The sequence below is a fragment of the Rhipicephalus microplus genome, chromosome X (genome assembly GCF_043290135.1).
Source record: "Rhipicephalus microplus isolate Deutch F79 chromosome X, USDA_Rmic, whole genome shotgun sequence".
Taxonomy (NCBI): domain Eukaryota; kingdom Metazoa; phylum Arthropoda; class Arachnida; order Ixodida; family Ixodidae; genus Rhipicephalus; species Rhipicephalus microplus.
Window position 1 is genome coordinate 286,615,818 of NC_134710.1, and position 19,318 is coordinate 286,635,135.

Here is a 19,318-nt window from a genome sequence, read left to right on the forward strand (position 1 = left end):
TTGCAGGGTCAGCACGCTTGAAGAGTCGAAGCATGTCCTCGACAAACATCGAAACTCTCTCGTTGGGTCGTTGGTTCCGAGACGAGATTGCCTGCTCCGCTCTCTCTTTCCTTTCAGTGCTGCGGTACGCATCACGAAACTGTCGGCTGAACTCATGCCACGTCGCAAAGGAACCCTCGTGATTCTCGTACCACGTTTTGGCAGAGTCTTCTAACGCAAAGTAAACTCTCCGCAGCTTGCGAGCTTCATCCCATTCGTTGATGTTGGCAACTCGATTGAAGTGGTCAAGCCAGTCGTCAACATCTTCATAAATGTCTCCGTGAAATGAGCGTGGTGTTTGCGGCGCATGAAAAACATGCGGGAGAAAAGAATAGGCGTCGTTGGTTTGACTCGCCTGGTTGTTAGTTGAAGTTGCCATCTCGCCTTGAGAGAGGGGACGGTACTCGGGAGATAGTCCTCGCAGGCGGCGACTGCTTCTTGCCGTGGGAGCTGTAGCTGTCTCCAAGTAGCTCGGTGTGTCGGCTGAAAATCTGCAGCCGAGGCACATTTACCCAGCACCTCCACCAGTGCCACGAACGTAATTACAGACAGCGACGAAACGACGTCTTGCTTGCCTCAGACCAGGACGCAAAAGCCCTCTTCTTTCTTCACTTCCCAAGGATTCCACCTACAGTTGATGGCTCATACCCATTACCTGTGACAATATAAATAAATAAATAAAATGTAGGGAGCTATGCGAACGACAACGAAGCAGCAAGAAACGGCAAGCCACAGCGTTGGTGCACATGCGCGACATAGCTCCCTACATTTTATGTGTGTATATATATATATATATATATATATATATATATATATATATATATATATATATATATATATATATATATATAAAATGTAGGGAGCTATGCGAACGACAACGAAGCAGCAAGAAACGGCAAGCCACAGCGTTGGTGCACACGCGCGACCCGAGCTTGCGCTTGTTTTGTATTTTCGGCCTGTTGACGTTCCTCGCTCTTCTGGCGTTCCTTGGCCTTCCAGTAGGTCTATACGGAAAGAAACTACGTGACATCTGGTGGAGGGCGGGGTAGTGCTGCCGTCTCCGCGTAACGCGTGAGGTGGTCCACGCCGACAAGTATTCACCTATTTCCAGAAGACGACGTGGGAAGTGGTCCGTATAAGTCGATACCGACGCGGTCAAATGAACACGCTGGACAAGGCAGAGGCTGAAGTGTACTGGCAAGGCGTTGAGGTGGTGCTTTACGTCGCTGGCATGCAGTACAAGCACGTACGTACTTGCGAACAAATGCGTACATGCCGCGCCAGTAGTACCGCTCACGTAGACGGTTGTACGTTTTGAGAGCCCCGGCGTGAGCGCTTTGCGGGTCGTTGTGGAAAGCTGTACAGATTTCCGAGCACATGTGGTTGGGTATCACTAACAACCACCTCCGACCTTCAGACGTGTAATTCCGCCGATAGAGGAGGTCGTCTCGAATAGCGAAATGTGTGGCTTGACTGCGGATAGTTCTTGAGACCAAATTAGCTGACAGATCAGTCAGAAAGGCAAGAAGTTGGGAAATTCACACATCTTTGCGTTGTTCCGATGCCATGTCTGTGAAGTCGATTGGTGTTATGACAGCTGAAGAAGGTGACGAGGAGGTTGGGTCAGCCGGTAGCGGCGAGCGGTATAGCGCATCAGCGTCGGAGTGCTTGCGGCCGGATCGGTATACAACACGAATGTCGTATTCCTATATATATATATATATATATATATATATAATATGTATCTCTACAGACCATTCACTGCATTTTTAAGCTATATTGTGAATGTTTCTTGCTAATGTAGACAGCTTGCCTGTTATTGCTTCCATAAGCATAGAATACCAATGCTTCCTGAAAGTGAAGATTACCACGCCTTTCTCTGTCAGTCACGGTGGAGCAGTGCTTGGCCTCTTACCCGAAGGTCATCAGTGTTGCAAAATACCAGATTGTCAAAATTTCCAGAGCCCTCCACAGCAGGGTCTCTCATGATCATATCGTGGTTTTTGGACGTAAAACCCCAGATACTTATTATTATTATTATTATTATTATTATTATTATTATTATTATTATTATTATTATTATTGTAAGGCAACGCTTTGGCTGCAAGACACTTCTTTTACTTGACGAGCCTCTGCCCCACCCACAACACAGGGCAGACTGATGATGATGAGTATGTACATATAAGATGACACGTATGAATAATGCTCACACTTATTCCCCCCGCCATGCGTAAGCGGCCAGCCCGAACGCGTCTTACACGGAAACGGAACGTCAAACGAATGGCTTCAGACGCGATACGTGGACAATCTCCGAACCACGACAGCGGCGATCGAAGAAAGGTCGGTGGGAGTGGTACGATAGTTCACTGGGGACGTTTGTTCATTGATTGTATATGGTTCAATGAAGCGTGACTGAAACTTGTCACACAATCCTGGAGTAGGAATAGGCGTCCAAAGCAACACTTCGTCCCCCGGACTGAAGGAGACGTTGCGATGAGAGCTGTCGTAGCGTTGCTTGCGATCTTGCTGATTGGCTTCTGTATTAAGGCGAGCCCCTTGCCGACATTCTTCGAGCCTTGTGATGAACTGCTCTGATACGGTTGCCGAGGCGTCAGTTGGCACATTTAAGAAAGAGACGTTGATGGTGAATGTCGGTGAACGGTCGTACACGAGGTAGAAAGGCGAGTAGCCAGTAGTTCTTTGAACAGCGGTGTTATGGGCAAACGTCACAAAAGGCAAAATCGTATCCCAGTTGTCGTGGTTTGGTGCGATGTACATCGACAGCATGTCTGTTAGTGTCCGATGAAATCTCTCTGGCAGCCCATTAATTTGGGGATGGTAGGCTGACGTCGTCTTATGTACTGTGCCACAGGTTATGAGCAGGGTTTCGATTATGGTAGACAAGAACGTCTTGCCGCGATCACTCAGGAGGACGCGAGGTGCACCGTGAGGCAATACAATAGCGTTGAGAAAGAAGTCTGCGACGTCTGATGCAGAACTTGTGCGTAGTGCAGCAGTCTCTGCGTACCGTGTCAGGTGGTCGACAGCAGTCACAATCCAACGATTACCTGCTGGCGTGATGGGGAGAGGTCAGAGTAGGTCTATGCCAACGATGGCAAATGGAGTCTTGGGACACGGAATAGGTTGCAGAAGGCCAGCAGGAGACGAAGTTGGTCGCTTCCGCCGTTGACACAGATGGCAAGATGCAATGTAATTGGCCACAAAGGTAGAAATGCCCGGCCAGAAGAAACGGTTTTTGATGCGGCTTTGTGTTTTGTGAAATCCCAAGTGTCCTGCACATGGGTCGTCGTGAAAGGCTTCGAGGACTTGATGACGTAGAGAACGCGGAAGTACTGGAACCCAGCGGTGTCCATCAGTAGTGTAAACGTAAAGATGGAGCACATTGTTATCGAGCTTAAATTGCCGTAGTTGTTGGCGCAATCTAGCATTAAGAGTAGATGATATGCCATTTAGGCGTTGGATAATGCGATTGCAATATGGATCATCACGCTGGCGTGTGGCGAACTCGGTGTAGCGATTTGAAGCCGGCGTGTCGATAACCGCAAGGTGTGGTAATGTGAGGGGTGACGCCGTGCATTGCCCACCAGACGAGCAATAAGCTGACATACTTGATGATGAAAGTAGAAGGGGGCAGTGAGAGAGAGCATCTGCATCTTGGTGTCTTTTGCCAGACTTATAGACGACGTCAAAATCGTACTCTTGTAGGCGGAGCACCCAACGACCGAGGCGACCAGACAAGTTTCTCAGTGTCGAGAGCCAGCACAAGGCGTGGTGGTCTGTAATAACCGTGAAGTGGCGTCCGTAAAGATACGGTCGAAATTTTTGTATGGCCCAAACGACAGCAAGGCACTCCTGCTCAGTTATAGAGTAGTTCTGTTCAGCAGCCGTAAGAGCACGTCTAGCATACGCTATTACTCTTTCCCGTGAAGTGGCATCCCGCTGTAGAAGAACTGCACTAATGCCATGGCCACTCGTGTCGGTGTGCAGACATGTAGGTGCGTTCTCGTCGAAATGGCACTGAACAGGGTCGGACGTTAAAACATTCTTGAGGGCTTGAAAGGCACGCTTGCAGTCATCGTTCCAAGCGAAAGTTGATTCGGATGTCAGCAGCTTGTGCAATGGCGACGCGATGGCAGCAAAATGACTAATGAAGCGGCGGAAGTAGGATGCCAGGCCCAGGAAACTTCGTAGGCGTTTCTGATTTTCTGGCCGAGGGAAGCGTATCACGGCAGCAAGCTTGTCAGGATCCGGACGAATGCCATCTTTGCTGACAAGGTGGCCCAACACCTTGATGTTTTTGTTGGCGAAGTGGCAATTCTTTGTGTTTAGCTGAAGTCCAGCATTAGAAATACGCGTCAAAACTTCATCTAAATGATCAAGATGCTGACGAAAAGAAGAGGAGAAAATGACGATGTCATCTAGATAACAGAGACATGTTTTCCATTTTAGGCTGCGTAGAACTGTGTTCATCATGCGTTCAAACGTGGCAGGAGCATTACATAAACCGAAAGGCATGACGTTAAATTCGTACAGCCCGTCTGGTGTTACAAAGGCAGTTTTTTCTTTGTCCGCTTCGTGCATAGGTATTTGCCAATAACCAGACCGTAAATCGAGGCTGGAGAAAAATTCAGCGCCTTGCAGAGAATCAAGTGCGTCGTCGACTCGTGGCATCGGGTAGACGTCTTTGCGCATGATCTTATTAAGTGCTCGATAATCGACGCAGAATCGCACCGAACCATCCTTCTTTCCGACTAGCACTACAGGTGATGACTACGAGCTGGACGAAGGCCGGATAACATCTCATTTGAGCATATCAGCAACGTTGTCCTCTATGATTTTCCACTGTGCGGACGACACTCGATATGGGCGGCGGCGTACGATTGTATTGCCTTCCGTTTCAATTCGATGCACGGCGACAGAAGTGCGACCCAGAAGCTTGGAAGATACATCAAATGAAGCGCTGTGTTTATGAGGCATACCCAAAAGTTCTTGCTTTTGTGCTGACGTGAGATCGGGATTTATTGTGGCTGTTAAAGCAGCCGTTGTAGCATCGTCATCAGTACTCGTAGAGAAAGATGGCGAGTCTGCGTGAAGGGGCACCAGAGAAAGTGGTTCGGTATCTGTGAAGCAAACCACGCTGGTGGCCTGGGGCAGTGCAACAGGCAATAAAGTCGGGTTAACTGCCGTAACTAACGCTCTGCCATCACGAAAGCGCACCAGGCTAGGAGCGATGGTAAGTCCATCAGAGATGTAGCGTCCACACGGTGCTAGGAACACATCACCAGTACCGATCTTATCTGATGTCAGGGTCAGAATATGCTCATTACCTGGAGGAATAAAACAGTCATCAGCGGTGATGAAACGCTGGCTATGGGCATAGTTATCAGACGAAAGTGCAGTATCTGACATGCGAATGACCCTCTGACGGCAAGATATCACGGCTGAAGCTGAGGAGAGAAAGTCCCATCCTAAAATGAGCGCATTGGTACACGATGACAGAACGAGGAACTGTATATGGTGAAGGATGCCCTCAATAAAAACTCGTGCTGTGCAAACACCAGAAGGCTAAACAAAAACCGCATTAGCACAGCGAAGGGGAGGGCCATCATACGGTGTCTTCACTTTGCGCAACCGGGCACACAAGTCCACACTAATAACTGAGAGCGATGCACCTGTGTCCACCAAGGCTTCAGTCCATATACCCTCAACACACACTGAAAGTACATTTGAGGGGCGTTCCGGAGGAGTTCGATGCAGTCCGCAAAATGCAGCTTTTCCTCCTGAAGCTGCACTGTTTAGTTTTCCGGGCGATGATCAGACGTCATGGTAGCAGGACGAAGTGGTGACGAGGAACGGCGCATAGGTGACGGGGAGCGACGGCGCGAGGAGCGGAAGGTACTGGCTGCATCCAAGTGCTGTGGAGAGGGTGAGTGGCGTTGGTACAGTTGGTATGGGTGGCGATGTTGTGGAGAGGGGGCGAACTCATCCCCCTCGAAGTCAGCATAGCCACGCCTTTCGTCTTGTTGACGTCGACGACAGAACCGTGAGATGTGGCCGCGTATTCCGCAATAATAGCAAATTGGTTTAGATGGACGCCAGGCTTGAAAAGAAGGAGGCGTTGCTCTTGGGGCGAGGACATTTAGTGAAGGCTGCATAGTTGACCCATACTGCGTTGATTGCTGAGGAGGTGACGCTGCAACCACCTGAGCGTACGTTGGTCTTGGAGTGGTATGTGAGCTCGGGGCTTGCTCACACTTCATGGACGCTAGTTCCTCCCTCACAATGTTGCAGAGGCTGCCTCCAGAAGTTGCATGCGGAGCTCACAAGATGACGAGGTGGTTTGGAGTTGCAGCTCCTCGCGGATCATGGACCGTATCAGCGCACGGAGCTCACCGTCATGCGTTGGCCTGATATCTGCTGTTTCAGGCTGTAAACGTATCAGTTGGTCATCGAGTCGCTGACATGTACTGATGATATCGGCGACCGTGGTCGGGTTCTTTGCCGCCAGAGCGTTAAATGCGACGGCGCCTATGGCCTTAAGCAAGTGGCGAACGCGGTCATGCTCCGCCATCGAGCTGTCGACGCGACGGCATAGGGCGAGGACATCTTCAATGTACGAAGTATAGGACTCGCCGGAGTGCTGGACACGTTCAACAAGCTTCCGTTTGGCGATGTCTGCACGTACAGAAGGGTTGGAAAATATCTGACGGAGCTGCTGCTTAACGGTAGGCCAGTCTGGGAAATCCAGCTGATGTTTTAGAAACCATGTCTTAGCGACACCCGTCAGATAGAACGGTACGCGGGACAGCTTCACAGAATCATGCCAATAGTTAAGCGCACCCACACGGTCGTACTCATCCAACCAGTCTTCAACATCTTCACCTCGAAGGCCGGCAAACATTGGTGGATCTTTCTGAGGGGCGGTGACAGTCCAAGAAGGCATGCCCAGGGGTGCAGGCGCGGTGGATGGAGCCGTGTTGTTGTGCTCATCTTGCGACATCACCGTAGGCTGACTGCGCAGACGGCGACCCGACCGGAGCTCCAGGGATGATTCGTAGTCGAAGATAACGAAAAAGCGCTGCAGGGAGAAGACCAGGGGACCGGGAAGCACTCTCCACCACTTGTAAGGCAACGTTTTGGCTGCAAGACACTTCTTTTACTTGACGAGCCTCTGCCCCACAACACAGGGCAGACTGATGATGATGAGTATGTACATATAAGATGACACGTATGAATAATGCTCACATTATTATTATTATTATTATTATTATTATTATTATTATTATTATTATTATTATTATTATTACCATGCCTCCCTCAGTGATCCCTTTTTCGTTTTAAAGCTGGCACTGTACCCTACATTGAGTCTCTTTTATGGTCAATTTATCTTCATCCAGCAGCAACCTTCTAACTTTTTATTGTTCTCGGATACATTTCACAGCTAGTCTCTTGAAACTTTTACTGTTACAGGTGTCAAGGGCTGAACCCTTCAATTCCTCTGTGATTATGCCACCATGATCAACCCTTTACTGCTATGTGAATTAGCCTAGTTCTTTTTAAGGAATACATAATTGGCACAGGCTGACATGGTCTTTATTTCTAGCATCCCTTAAAGGGGCACTAAAGAGCAAAGCAATTTTTTGCCAGTAGTATAGTACAATTTCACAATCCCGAAAACACCATTCTTACCGTGATACAAGGCTTGGTAAACGAGAAAATGTGCAAAAGTAAATGCGGGTGGAGATGTCACTGTGAAATTCTCGCAACAAGCACCATGATGTCATAAATTTTGAAGGCTTATACTGAGTCTTACTTAGCTTCTAATTGATAAAATTCAAGTACATTGTCATCTATGGGTGTCATAGATCTAGCATACGGAGTTTCATCAAGCCAGGCACAAAAATATAAAAAAAAACATTGTTTAAATTTTTGATGCTACGCATGGAGATTTCGGTGCGAAATTTAAAAATAAAAATTTAATCTTGATTTTCTCCTTTGATAATTACCTTATGATTGTGAAATGCATGGCATTAGAGTTCTCAGTGTGCAGTTTGCCAATCTAAACCAAGTCATTGTGTCTTTTTAGTGTCCCTTCAAGGAAAGATGTTTGCAGTAATATGGTGGTATTAGTGAATATGAGTGTCACGTTGTGATGGAAGTGTTACACTGATCTGTGGTCATAGCGAGAAATGCAGATTCTGATTTCTTGCTACATTATGTGATAAGTCATTCAACAAGATGACTTGGAAGTAATTGGTTGCGAGCTCATTGGTACAGATCCATCTGAAAAAACAGCTCTAATTTTAACAGAGGCAGAGAAGCATCGCACAAAGACAGCACCCATCCTCATATAATGTTTCTTTCTCCATTATTGCATTAGCACAGTTCCCCTCCCACCCCCAAATGGATCGGTCAACAAGGAATGGTACTGTGTCACTGTTTTGATAAAGGGTCTTTGTCAGGGCCGCAACTTCCTCTGGCACCTTACGGCCTGGTGAAGGCATTTTCTCGTAGGATTGGCTTCAGCAATATTCCTTGTTGAATGACTTCCTATCATTTCCCGCTTCTATCTTATCCTGATCTTCTTTCTTTAGTGGATACGCTACTCATTTGGGTAGCCAAGAGGTGGCACACCGGGCACGTGCACCCTCCAGAAATGTTTTTTCTGCTATAGGATACAGAGCACAAATTAACACTTTAGCGCACTCGCCTGTGCAGCACCTACTTTGGATCAAGGGCGTGTGCCCACGGAAATAAATTTCTGCCTGTGCCACTAATGCTGCTGTTTGTTTTGTGCCGGCCCCGCCGCAGTGGTCTAGTGGCTAAGGTACTCGGCTGCTGACCTGCACGTCGTGGGATCGAATCCCGGTTGCGGCGGCTGCATTTCCGATAGAGGCGGAAATATTGTAGGCCCTTGCGCTCAGATTTGGGTGCATGTTAGAGAACCCCAGGTTGTCAAAATTTTCGGAGCCCTCTACTACGGCGTCTCTCATAATCATATGGTGGTTTTGGGACGGTAAACCCCACATATCAATCAAATCATCCCTCTACTACTGCATCTCTCATAATCATATGGTGGTTTTGGGACATTAAACCCCCCATATCAGTCATTGTTTTATGCAGTGTGCAACTACTATACAATATATAATAATGATGTGCAAAGGCATGAGGTATAATTTGTGCTTGTTGTCCAAGACTTCCTCTTTTTTACACTATGGTTTATTGAACACTAAGCTATCCCCCGGTCAGATAACTTGAGGTGTGAAGTGTGTCTAGTCCAGCTTAGCCATTAAAAAAAAATATCTATCTTCCTTTTAACCCTTCGTGTGTCAGTGGACACACATGTTCCACTTTCCCATCTGCAGAAAAAATCTTTCCTCACATCACCCATCAGATTTTTAGCGCAACATTAAGTTGCTCCTTAGTCTTCATAATCTCGAGGAGAAATCTTTTACCACACTTTCTAAGAGTGAAAGTAGTGTTACAGTGGCGTTAAATTTCGATAAACCTTTCTTAATGATAACTTTTGAATTTCCCTCCTCTTCAGATAGAAAGAGCCCACCAGTCAAAATGCTGGATAATTTTTTGTACTCATGATTTTTCAGAGTTGATCTTGACTTCCAGTCATCATGTGTTTTTGTAAATTTGCACAATAATTTGACCGAAACCCAATGACCAGTGAAATTGCCCGTTCATCTCTTAGCATAATTGTGCATGGGATTGGAAATTTTTTTTTTATGTCATATAGTGTAGAGTCGGGAGGTTTGCGTCAATTGGAGGAAAGGGACAACGCGGCTATCTCATCTACAGTTACTTCAAAGACGTTAGCTGATGACACATGAGATGGTGCTAAGAGACCTATTGCATGGAAGTAATGGCGGGCGTCTTTGGCGAATAGAGCTTTCTGTTACTGGAAGTCTCCTTTTTCACGTGTTAAAATTAAGTTTCTGCTATCTCACTTGTAATGCTCTGTGATTTCAACCTCTTTGTGAATGCTAATATAAATTTTATCTGGAAAGCAAGCATCAGCGCTTTACTTTTTCAGAGATAAAGTTTAGGCATTATGATTGAACTTTATCCACTGAATGTTGTTTACTTTGGCAAATGTAGTTTGGGAGGAGTGGGACTGTTGAGTTGAGGGAGGAACATGACGCTGTCCTATTTCTCTCTATCCTACTGCCACACCGCATTACACAGCGAAAAAAAAAAAAAAGAAGGTAAGACAAAAGACTTTACATGTACAATGGGAAAGTGTATGATTAAACAAGATATCTGGGGTTAGCACAACAGTCCTCAAGTAGCAGTGCAGTACAGTCAAGACTGCTGCCACAGCCGATCCAACAATCCAACAATGAAATGGTGTTTGCTGAAGGATTCCTGTTCTTGAAGTGAAGAAAACGAATTTGCCATTGCCTTTTTGACGAGCCTGACAATGACACCAGGTTTGGATAATGGCTGGCATGGCATATGTAAGATCAGTTAGCCTAATTAAAGTATTCAAGTGAATAATGGTGATATTTTTCTTGTCATTTTTAGTGAGGAAATCATTGCGCAGTTCCTGTTGGGGGGGGGGGGGGGGAGCTTGCAGTTCTGCTTTTCTTCTAAGAAAGATGTGGCGACTTTACAAAAATATGGAATGAACCTGCCAGTGTTAAATAGGGTGCAGTGAAGTTTGTGCAGCCCTGTTTGTTGTTTGATGTTGATCCATCTGCTTATAATTGTCGCTGAAGACATTTGGACCATTGTGTTACAGACGTCCCAATCCTCACAAACGATGTCCCACTCCACCCACAGAGGCAGGTGGAATGATGGGACAAATTTTGGCAATCACAAACTTTTTTTTTTATAAAGCTACACCAGAAACCGTACAAACCAGTGCATCTCAGAAGTTTTGCAACTTGTTTAGGCCTGTTTTATAATATGCCAACATTGTTCTGCATTCAAGTCCAAAAAAACTAAAAATACAATTGTGAAAAAGGTCTCAATTCTCCCAACTGTCCCCTACCTCTCGAAAGATGGGCACATATTCAGGGGCAACACACTACTAAATAATTTCCACAGTGAAAGAACGGACAGGCAAATGTACAAAAAAAAATGGTTGATGCATTCAAGAAGACTTGCTTTACAGGAACAGGCCACAGGGCTATGAAGACTCACAAAAGGTGCAGGTGCAGTTGTTCTACAGCTGGAAGTGAGGTCCACACAACTTTGCTCTGCACAACTTGAGGAGTGCTGCTCTGTGCCACCTACTTTGGCCGTTTCATCCCAAATACCACTCTATGCAGTTGCAAGATAGTGCCTTCATGAGTCAGTGCGACAATGTTTTCGCACTTTTTCAAAACGCTCTCATGAGTCTATGGGCATACATGTCTCACTTGTTTTCATTGAAGTACTGGCCTAATATTCATAAAATTTGTTCTATGCTATTTTTTTGTACTTTATGTCAATTTACCACAGCTCGTTTTTATGTCTTCATGTCTAAAATATAAGTGAACCTTCTTTTTGGGTGGTTTTCTTTTTGTTGCTGTGTGTAGGCTGAGTGACGCGGGCCCAGAGATGGTGCGCTGTCTGACAGCATTCTCGCACCAACTTGTGGGCCGAGGAGACCTGAGCCTGGCAAGGGCTCTGCGGGCCAAGGTGGTAGAGAAGTGGGAAGCGCACGCACAACTGCACAATGGGGGCCCCTGGAGCTCTACAGGGGCGGGAGGAGCCCCTTCTGGTAGTGCCGGTAGCCTTGCCAACTTGCGTGTCACCACCCAGCCGGCCACCTTGCTCCAGTTCAAATCAGAGCTCCTAGCCGAGCAGATGACCCTGCTTGATGCTCATCTCTTCCAGCGTATTGATGTAAGGATGCACTCCTCACTGGTTTAATGTCAAAAGCACATATTGTAATGCCTATAGAACTTTTGGCCTTTAAAAGGTTTATGTCATCAGAGTCTTGCCGTGAAAGTTAGGAATGTTGTTGTTATTCATATCTTTCACACTGTGGGTTTTTGTTATACCACAGCTTCCTTGACATTATCGAAGCTGTCAGATATTTGACTCCGTTTTGAGTTATCATTCACAGCAATACATGATAGTGATAATTAGGAGAGCATGCAGCTGGTGTGGTAAGCAATGTTGTGAATAAGGCACAACATTTATTATTGGTTTAGCACCACTCTTGCATGTGTAAAAAATTTATAGTTTAACAGCAGAGCTGTTTAAACTGGCCGTAACGTATCCAACGCGAACAAAAAAAAAAAAAAAAAACTCTGTGCCGCGATGACACCAGCGTACGTTGCCTAGCAAGTGGTTGCACAGCTGTGCAACTGCTTCACTAGCCTATATATACACTGCTCCGTTGCCAGCCTGCCTGCCTGCCTGCCTGCCTGGACTCTGCGTGCAACCTGTCAATTGTGCCAGTAGTGAGGTCACGGCCAATTGTACTTGCACTCCTTCGTACTGTGTAAAGCCAGTGTATGGCTGCAGCATGCAATGCCAGACGCTTACATGGGGAAACATAATAAGGTTCGCACCGCCAAGGAAGAAGCCGCTTACTGGGAATCGCAGCGTGCTGCCAAAGCGAAACTGCTGGACTTATCTGGAACTTGGCCATCACTTGGCAACAACTCATCTTGACATTGGAATGAAGGCTACAGAGACGGGGATCCCGTACATTTCTGTTGCTCCGCAATTAGTGCAGTAGCTTGTGACTGATTTTGATATTGCTCGTTTGCGATGTTAATGCATTTAGAAAATTATGCACAAAAATGTGATTGAGAGAAACGTTTTGATTGTTTAGTGTCATGTTATGGGTATGTTATGGGTATCGTGCTGTCAAGTAACATTGTCGCCGAGTGTAGGAACCGATCAGTTCCACTGTACTTTTATCCTTGTGCCACTAGTGCATCTTACAGCTAGCTTTTATTGCCTTGTCTAACAGATTGCAGGCAATGTGTGAAGAACACTACCTATCACCTCATCTCAAGCCTAGGGCATTTATTTATTTTTGGTGGATGTTTCATTTACCATTCCCTGCGCCACACCCTCTGCATTTATTTCATGCTTGTGTGTTACTCATCTCAGCATGAGCTTGCAAACTATTTCTTCTGTTGCAGTTGCTATTGCGTCACTTTTGCTTTTTGCCGCTGAGAAACAGGGTTGTCAATATTGTGGTTTACTAAGAGTGCCTTGCTATATTTTATCAGAGGGCCATTATATCCGTAGTTGAACATAAAACATTGAACATTCTTCAAGCTGAAAACGTTCAACTTTTCATGCTGCCAGCTCCCCTAGCAGATGCTTCATTGATACTAAAATATCTTCCTGATTTGTGGTTGCTGTTCTGCAAAGTTTACTTAACAGGTTTGAGCTTGAAGCTGGCAGTATTGCTTACACACCACCCATTTGAATTGAATAGATACAAGACAGCAGCCCATTCACTCAATGCTTGTGTCAACGGGATATACAGCCTAATCAAACTTCCAAAGTAAACATGAAGCTATATGTGCATCCTCCGCCAGCCATCAGCATCATGAGTTATGATGGAAATGACACCACTGCTTGCATTTCTGTGCGGTTATTATGCAGGAAGAAAAAAAATATGTGACCTGTTCAAGGGTTCATTCATTATGCAAATGCATCATCATCAGCCTAGATTAAAAGCACACTCTTACTTGCTTTACATCTGTGAAAGCAAGTAACGGTACGCAGTTCAAAGAGTGCATTCATTATGTGAGTAGATATGTTGCCTTCAGTTTCCATGCATGTTTTATATTGAACTGCCTGTCTTGCTACTGCAGTAATCAAGTCATTGGTGCGAAATCATTCATAAGTACTCCAAAATTCACTTGCACATGTGAGAAGACAGTTCAGTGACCGATCTTTTACTGACACTGATAAGTTTCTGCACTGTGAACTAAACAATTCATACCAAATAATCTTTCATTATTCTTTAGATCTCCGAGATTCTCATTTGGGCGAAAGAGCAAAATGAAGATTCAAGTCCAAACCTGACAAAGTTCACCGAACACTTCAACAAAATGTCCTACTGGTAAGAGTTTTATTTAAAGGGCCAGTAAACAACCCCAAGGTCCAAAAAAATGTTGTAAAGAGAAATACGTGCACATATACTTCGTGAACATGGTGCCGCAAGAATTTTGGGAATGCGTGCTATATTAAGGAAGTTACAAGGGCTAAAACATTGCGTTCAGCTCGTTTCAAATTTCTAAGGCGCGGTCTCGCCACCCTTCTCCTTCAGAGGAAGGGGAAGGCGTGGCCTATCGTCGCGACTCTGCCCACTTCGGCAATGTGACAAGACGTCAGCGATTTATGTCATCGGCGAACTCGATCAGTCGCAATGCTCTTCCACTTGCTGCGATGCCTGGTTGTTTTCCGTTTACCCGGTGCCGATGCTTCTCCACAACCCAGTCACTCGATTTGCAGCCGACAATGATTTGCAGCAAAAGTGCGTTCCAAAACCTGGACAGGAAGTTGGCCCGATTTTTATAGAGTTCACTTTTTTGGGAGCAGACTGCTGTGCCATCTGGGAGCAGCAACACAAAACACAAATAAGGCTTTTAATAGTGGGTGTGCCTATCAACAAGTGGCACGACTATTTGCTTACTCCCAAAGACTGGGTCAGTGAAGTAGCCCAATTTCGATGCATGGAGCCTATGGGGAGTTTCACAACTCTTATGATTGAATAGCTCTGCCGTAGCTGTGGGTGGGAACAGGGACTGTGGTTTACTTCACTACTGTTTGTTGAGACCTGGTTTAGACCAATTGATGAGCTGCGTGCTGCGTCACGTCGCCGATCGCCGAGTTGTCATCACTGCACGTGCAAAGAGATTGGTCAAGCGTAGGAAAGGAGCGCGGGAATTGTTTTTCGAAATGGAGGCTGTGCGCAGTGCACGGCGCTGTAATATTCAGAAAACGGGATCGCTGCGGTCTACTTTACGTATTACTGAGTTTGTTTGGGGGGTGTAAAAAAAAAAGTCGGAGCCTGTTGACTGGCCCTTTGGGAGCTCTATTGTACTCATATATTTTCAGTTGTGAATAGGTTGTTATGTCACAGAAACCGTGCCTTTGATCGCTCATGCAGCTTTGTTGAAGAGGAATTTTATGCAAGTCACAACTTATTCGAACAACTAAATCAAGATGAAGCAACATATTGATCCATTTAGCCAAAGCACTTAAAAACGACCGTATTTTCAGTAACTAAATTTTATTCATACCATAAGAAGAAGCAAATTATTATTCGAAAAAAATATTTTGAAAGAAGAATTACAACAAACATTTCATAGCATTTCAAAAATTTCGTGCTAAAACCCCAGCGCAGGTGCCTCTGTGGGACATCACAGATTTCCAAGTGGTTTTTTGTGTTTGACGCCACTGAAGCTTAAAAAGTATTCTTGGGGCTTCTCTGCTGCTGTCTGTCGCTTTATAGAACACAATGTTCATTTTTAATTATGAAATTTTTTACCATATGATGTTCCTCATTCTGCATCCGATTTAACGTGCACCTTATGAATAGTGTTCTTGCTTTTTGCCCGTGTCAAAATGCGGCTGAAATTACAAGAATTGAACCCATGTCCTAAATTTTAGAAGCCCTACACCTTAGCAGCAAAGCCACCACAGTTGGTAGTCCTAAAAATAATGAACCTTTAACCATTTCTCTGATTCATTGATGTTGCTATTATTGCTTCACTATTCGAGTGAAACTGTGACTTTTCTTTTTCTTTCTTTGTGGGAACTACACATACCTTTCTGTCTACAAAAGTAACACAAGAGCTATTCTCTTTGGGTCTCGTGTACACTGTTGTCTTCTTCAGTATTGTTTGGTCAGTCATGAATGACATGGAGGACATATAAACTCATGGAGTGATTCTGGTTGAGGCAAATTCTTGGTTTGCTAAGAGCATGACTAGGCTTGGGGACACTAACTAAGAGCTGCTACAGCTTCAGAAAATTGTGAAGAAGTTTTACGTGTGAACAAGTGTTTTCTAAATAATGTCAAAGTAATATCGAGCACACTATTTTATTAGGTTCAAGGCTGGTAGCTATGGAATAGGAGCTTTAAAGGGGCCCTGGAACGCTTTTTCAAGTAACCACGGAGTGAATTCACTGGAAAAGCTTATTGCCTCACGAATTCAACGCCGCAAAAATGATAAGAATCCGTCCAGTGCGAGTAGAGTTACAAAAGTTTGTCACATGCTGCAATTGCATTCTCTCTTCTCTCGTCCCGATGAAAGCGCTGGAAGCTAAACAGGGAGAGATGGCAGGGCCACAGAAAAAGGTCAGACGTGCCTCTTGGCCTTGAGCACTTCTTTTTTCTTTTTTTTTTTTTTGTTTGAATTAGCTGCTTTTTCGGTGTGATCTGGCGCGCATGCGTGGACAAGTTGAGGTCTCCCACGGCGATCTCTGTAACGAGCGAGCGCGCCATGTTCAAATCAGCCAATGGCTGATAGATGGGTAATTCACATGTGATTTTCGGGCATATTCCGCCATTTGTCGAGAGAAGATAAAGCAATTTTTAGCTGACTTTAGTAATTTATTGTGAATTCCAGGCCGCGTGCTGTGCTATAATATTTGGCTCGCATGTTGTCGGGAGCCACTACTATTACCGATCGGCAGCGTTTTCTGACCATGCTCAAAAAGTGTGGCAGGGCCCCTTTAAGTATTGATTAGCACATGCAGGGATTCCACTCCTGCACTAACTGCGCCATAATGTGTCAAATCAGATTTGCTGTGCCATCCTGATAATATCAACAGAAATTGCACCAAGCTGCGCCAAATTCTGTAGTTAGGGGATCTCTATGAACGACAAAAGCCACGCCAGCGCTTCAAAACATGTGCAAGTTTGGGGAGAAAACATATGACAGTAACAAACCACAGTGTAAGTGCTAAACACATTGTCGTCTGTTATTTCCCCTTTTTGACTGTATAGCATCTGTTCTTCACGCTCAAACCGAGCTGCGCTAAAGCAATATCATATTCACCCTGCCACACATACGCAATAACACCCCATATGTCACATCACACAATTGAACACTCTCAATGCATGTGCTAGTTTAGAAACCCTAGAAACCCATAATAATATCAAATTCAGCTGAACGCTGTGCCACCGACGTATCGTTAATACTGTGACGACTCTGTTGTAACCGCGTATGACGACTCCTTTTATCAAACGAGCACCACGGATGTGAAGCAGCGCACACCCAAAAAGCAATGATGATTATGAGCCCAAAAGGGACGATGATGACTGACTGCTCCTGTGATGAGGATGAAGTGCGTGATTTATGCTTACTCATTCCCACCATGTGGAAGCGGCCAGCCCGGCTACTGCTAGTCAAGGTGACAAGAAATGTAGCGCAAAGAGCTCCATGGGAGAGACATGGAGAACTTCGGTGCCGTGGTAACGGCGGTCAGTTGGCACGACAAGTGGTGTCACGCGATAGTTTACCAAATAAGTCTGCAGCAAAACTATGTACTGGCCGATGAACTGAAGTTGGAACTTGTCGCACAGACCTGGTGTGCGAATGGGTGTCAAGAGTAGCACCTCGTCCCCCGGTCGGAATGAGACACTCCGATGACAAGTGTCATAAGCGGCCTTCCTTTGTTGTTGTGTGGCTTTTGTGTTCATACGAGCATGCAGGCGACACTGGGAATTGCGAGAAATATATTCCTCGCAAGATGACGCGGATAGAGTGCTGTTCTCAATGAAGAAACATCGATAAAGACTGTTGGTGAACGTCCATAAACGAGATAAAACAGCGAGTAGCCCTTTGTGCGCTGAACAGCGGTATTGTAGGCAAACGTAAGGAATGGTAGAAATTTATCCCTGTTTTGTGGTCTGGTTGAATATAGACAGCGATCATGTCAGCAAGATTTCGGTGAAATCTCTCGGTCAGGCTGTTCGTTTGAGGATGGTAGCTAGACGCTGTCTTGTGTGTAGTACTGGAAGTGCGCATAACTTCACTTAGCAGTTGGGATAAAACTGCTTTTCCTTGTTTGCTTAGGAGTATGCGAGTAGCACCATGACGCAAAATTATGGCCTGAAGAACGAAATTCACAACTTCCGCAGCGGAACCAGTAACCAAAGAAGTTGTCTCGGCATAACGCGTCAAATGATCAACGGCCGTCACTATCCATCGATTTCCAGCGCCAGTGATGGGAAGAGGCTCAGGCTCATAAATATCAACTCCTATGACCTCAAATGGTGTTGTGGGGCACGTCATTGACTGTAATTGGCTGGCATGGAGAGCAGGAACCTATGTACCGCGCTACGCCGGTAGAAAGGCCAGGCCAGTAAAATCAGCTTCGAATGCGGTCGTAGGTTTTGTGAAAGCCGAGATGGCCAGCCATCGCATTGTCATGAAAGGTGTTAAGCACATGATGTCGAAGAATGTGTGGTAGACAGGTACCTAGCGTTGACCGTCAAAGTGATAAATGTGACGATATAGTCTACTATCCTCCAGCTTAAATTGGTCGAGTTGATGACGAAGCCATGCGTTCGGTGGACGCCAAGCTCGAGAAAGGTGGTCAATAATGTGTCGACAGTACGGGTCAGCCAGCTGGTGAGAGCTGAACGGTTGTTCGTGGGCGGACAGTGAGGCGAGCAAGGCAACCAGACTGGAAGTCGTGTCTAAACTGGTGCTGTTGGGAACGGTTGCGGGAGTGTCAGGCGGTGCCGTAGGTTGTGGGCGACGCAAAAGAGCATGGGCGTCTTGATATCTTTTGCAAGATTTATAAATAATTTCGAATTGATACTCTTTTAGGTGTAAAATCCACTGACCCAGGCGCCCAGACAGGTTATTCTATGTAGAAAGGCAGCATAAGGTATGGTGGTCTGTTACGATAGAGAATTGATGGCCGTACAGCTAAGGACGGAACTTCTGTACTGACCAAACCACCCTGAGGCACTCCTACTCAGTGATCGTATAGTTCTTCTCGGCAGTGGTCAGCACTCTACTAGCGTATGCAACGACTCTTTCTCGTGAAGAGTCATCGTGTTGCAGAAGAACAGCACCTATACCGCAACTGCTGGCGTCTGTACGCAAGAGTGTAGGGGCGGTCTCATCAAAAAACAGGCTCCGACGTGAGAACTTCCTTCAACTGGTCAAGCGCCGATTGACATTCTTCAGACCACAGGAAAGGTACATCAGAAGCAAGCAGCTTGTGTAGTGGCACAGTTATTGAAGCGAAGTTTCGTATAAAACAAAAAAAATAGGATGCGAGTGCAAGAAAACTTTGCAATTCCTTCGGCCTTCCGGGG

At 45.7% G+C, this 19,318-nt stretch overlaps 1 protein-coding gene across 4 annotated transcripts in view; it reads left to right on the forward strand.

Annotated features, from left to right (window-relative positions):
* Positions 1-19,318, forward strand: part of LOC119161447 (rap guanine nucleotide exchange factor 1) — a 146,588-nt gene that overhangs the window by 80,029 nt on the left and 47,241 nt on the right. For all 4 annotated transcript variants that reach the window (XM_037413915.2, XM_075879266.1, XM_037413916.2 and 1 more), the window contains 2 exons: positions 11,595-11,904; positions 14,001-14,095. In XM_037413915.2, the coding sequence (XP_037269812.2) occupies positions 11,595-11,904; positions 14,001-14,095 (405 nt within the window). The remainder of the gene's footprint in view (positions 1-11,594; positions 11,905-14,000; positions 14,096-19,318) is intronic.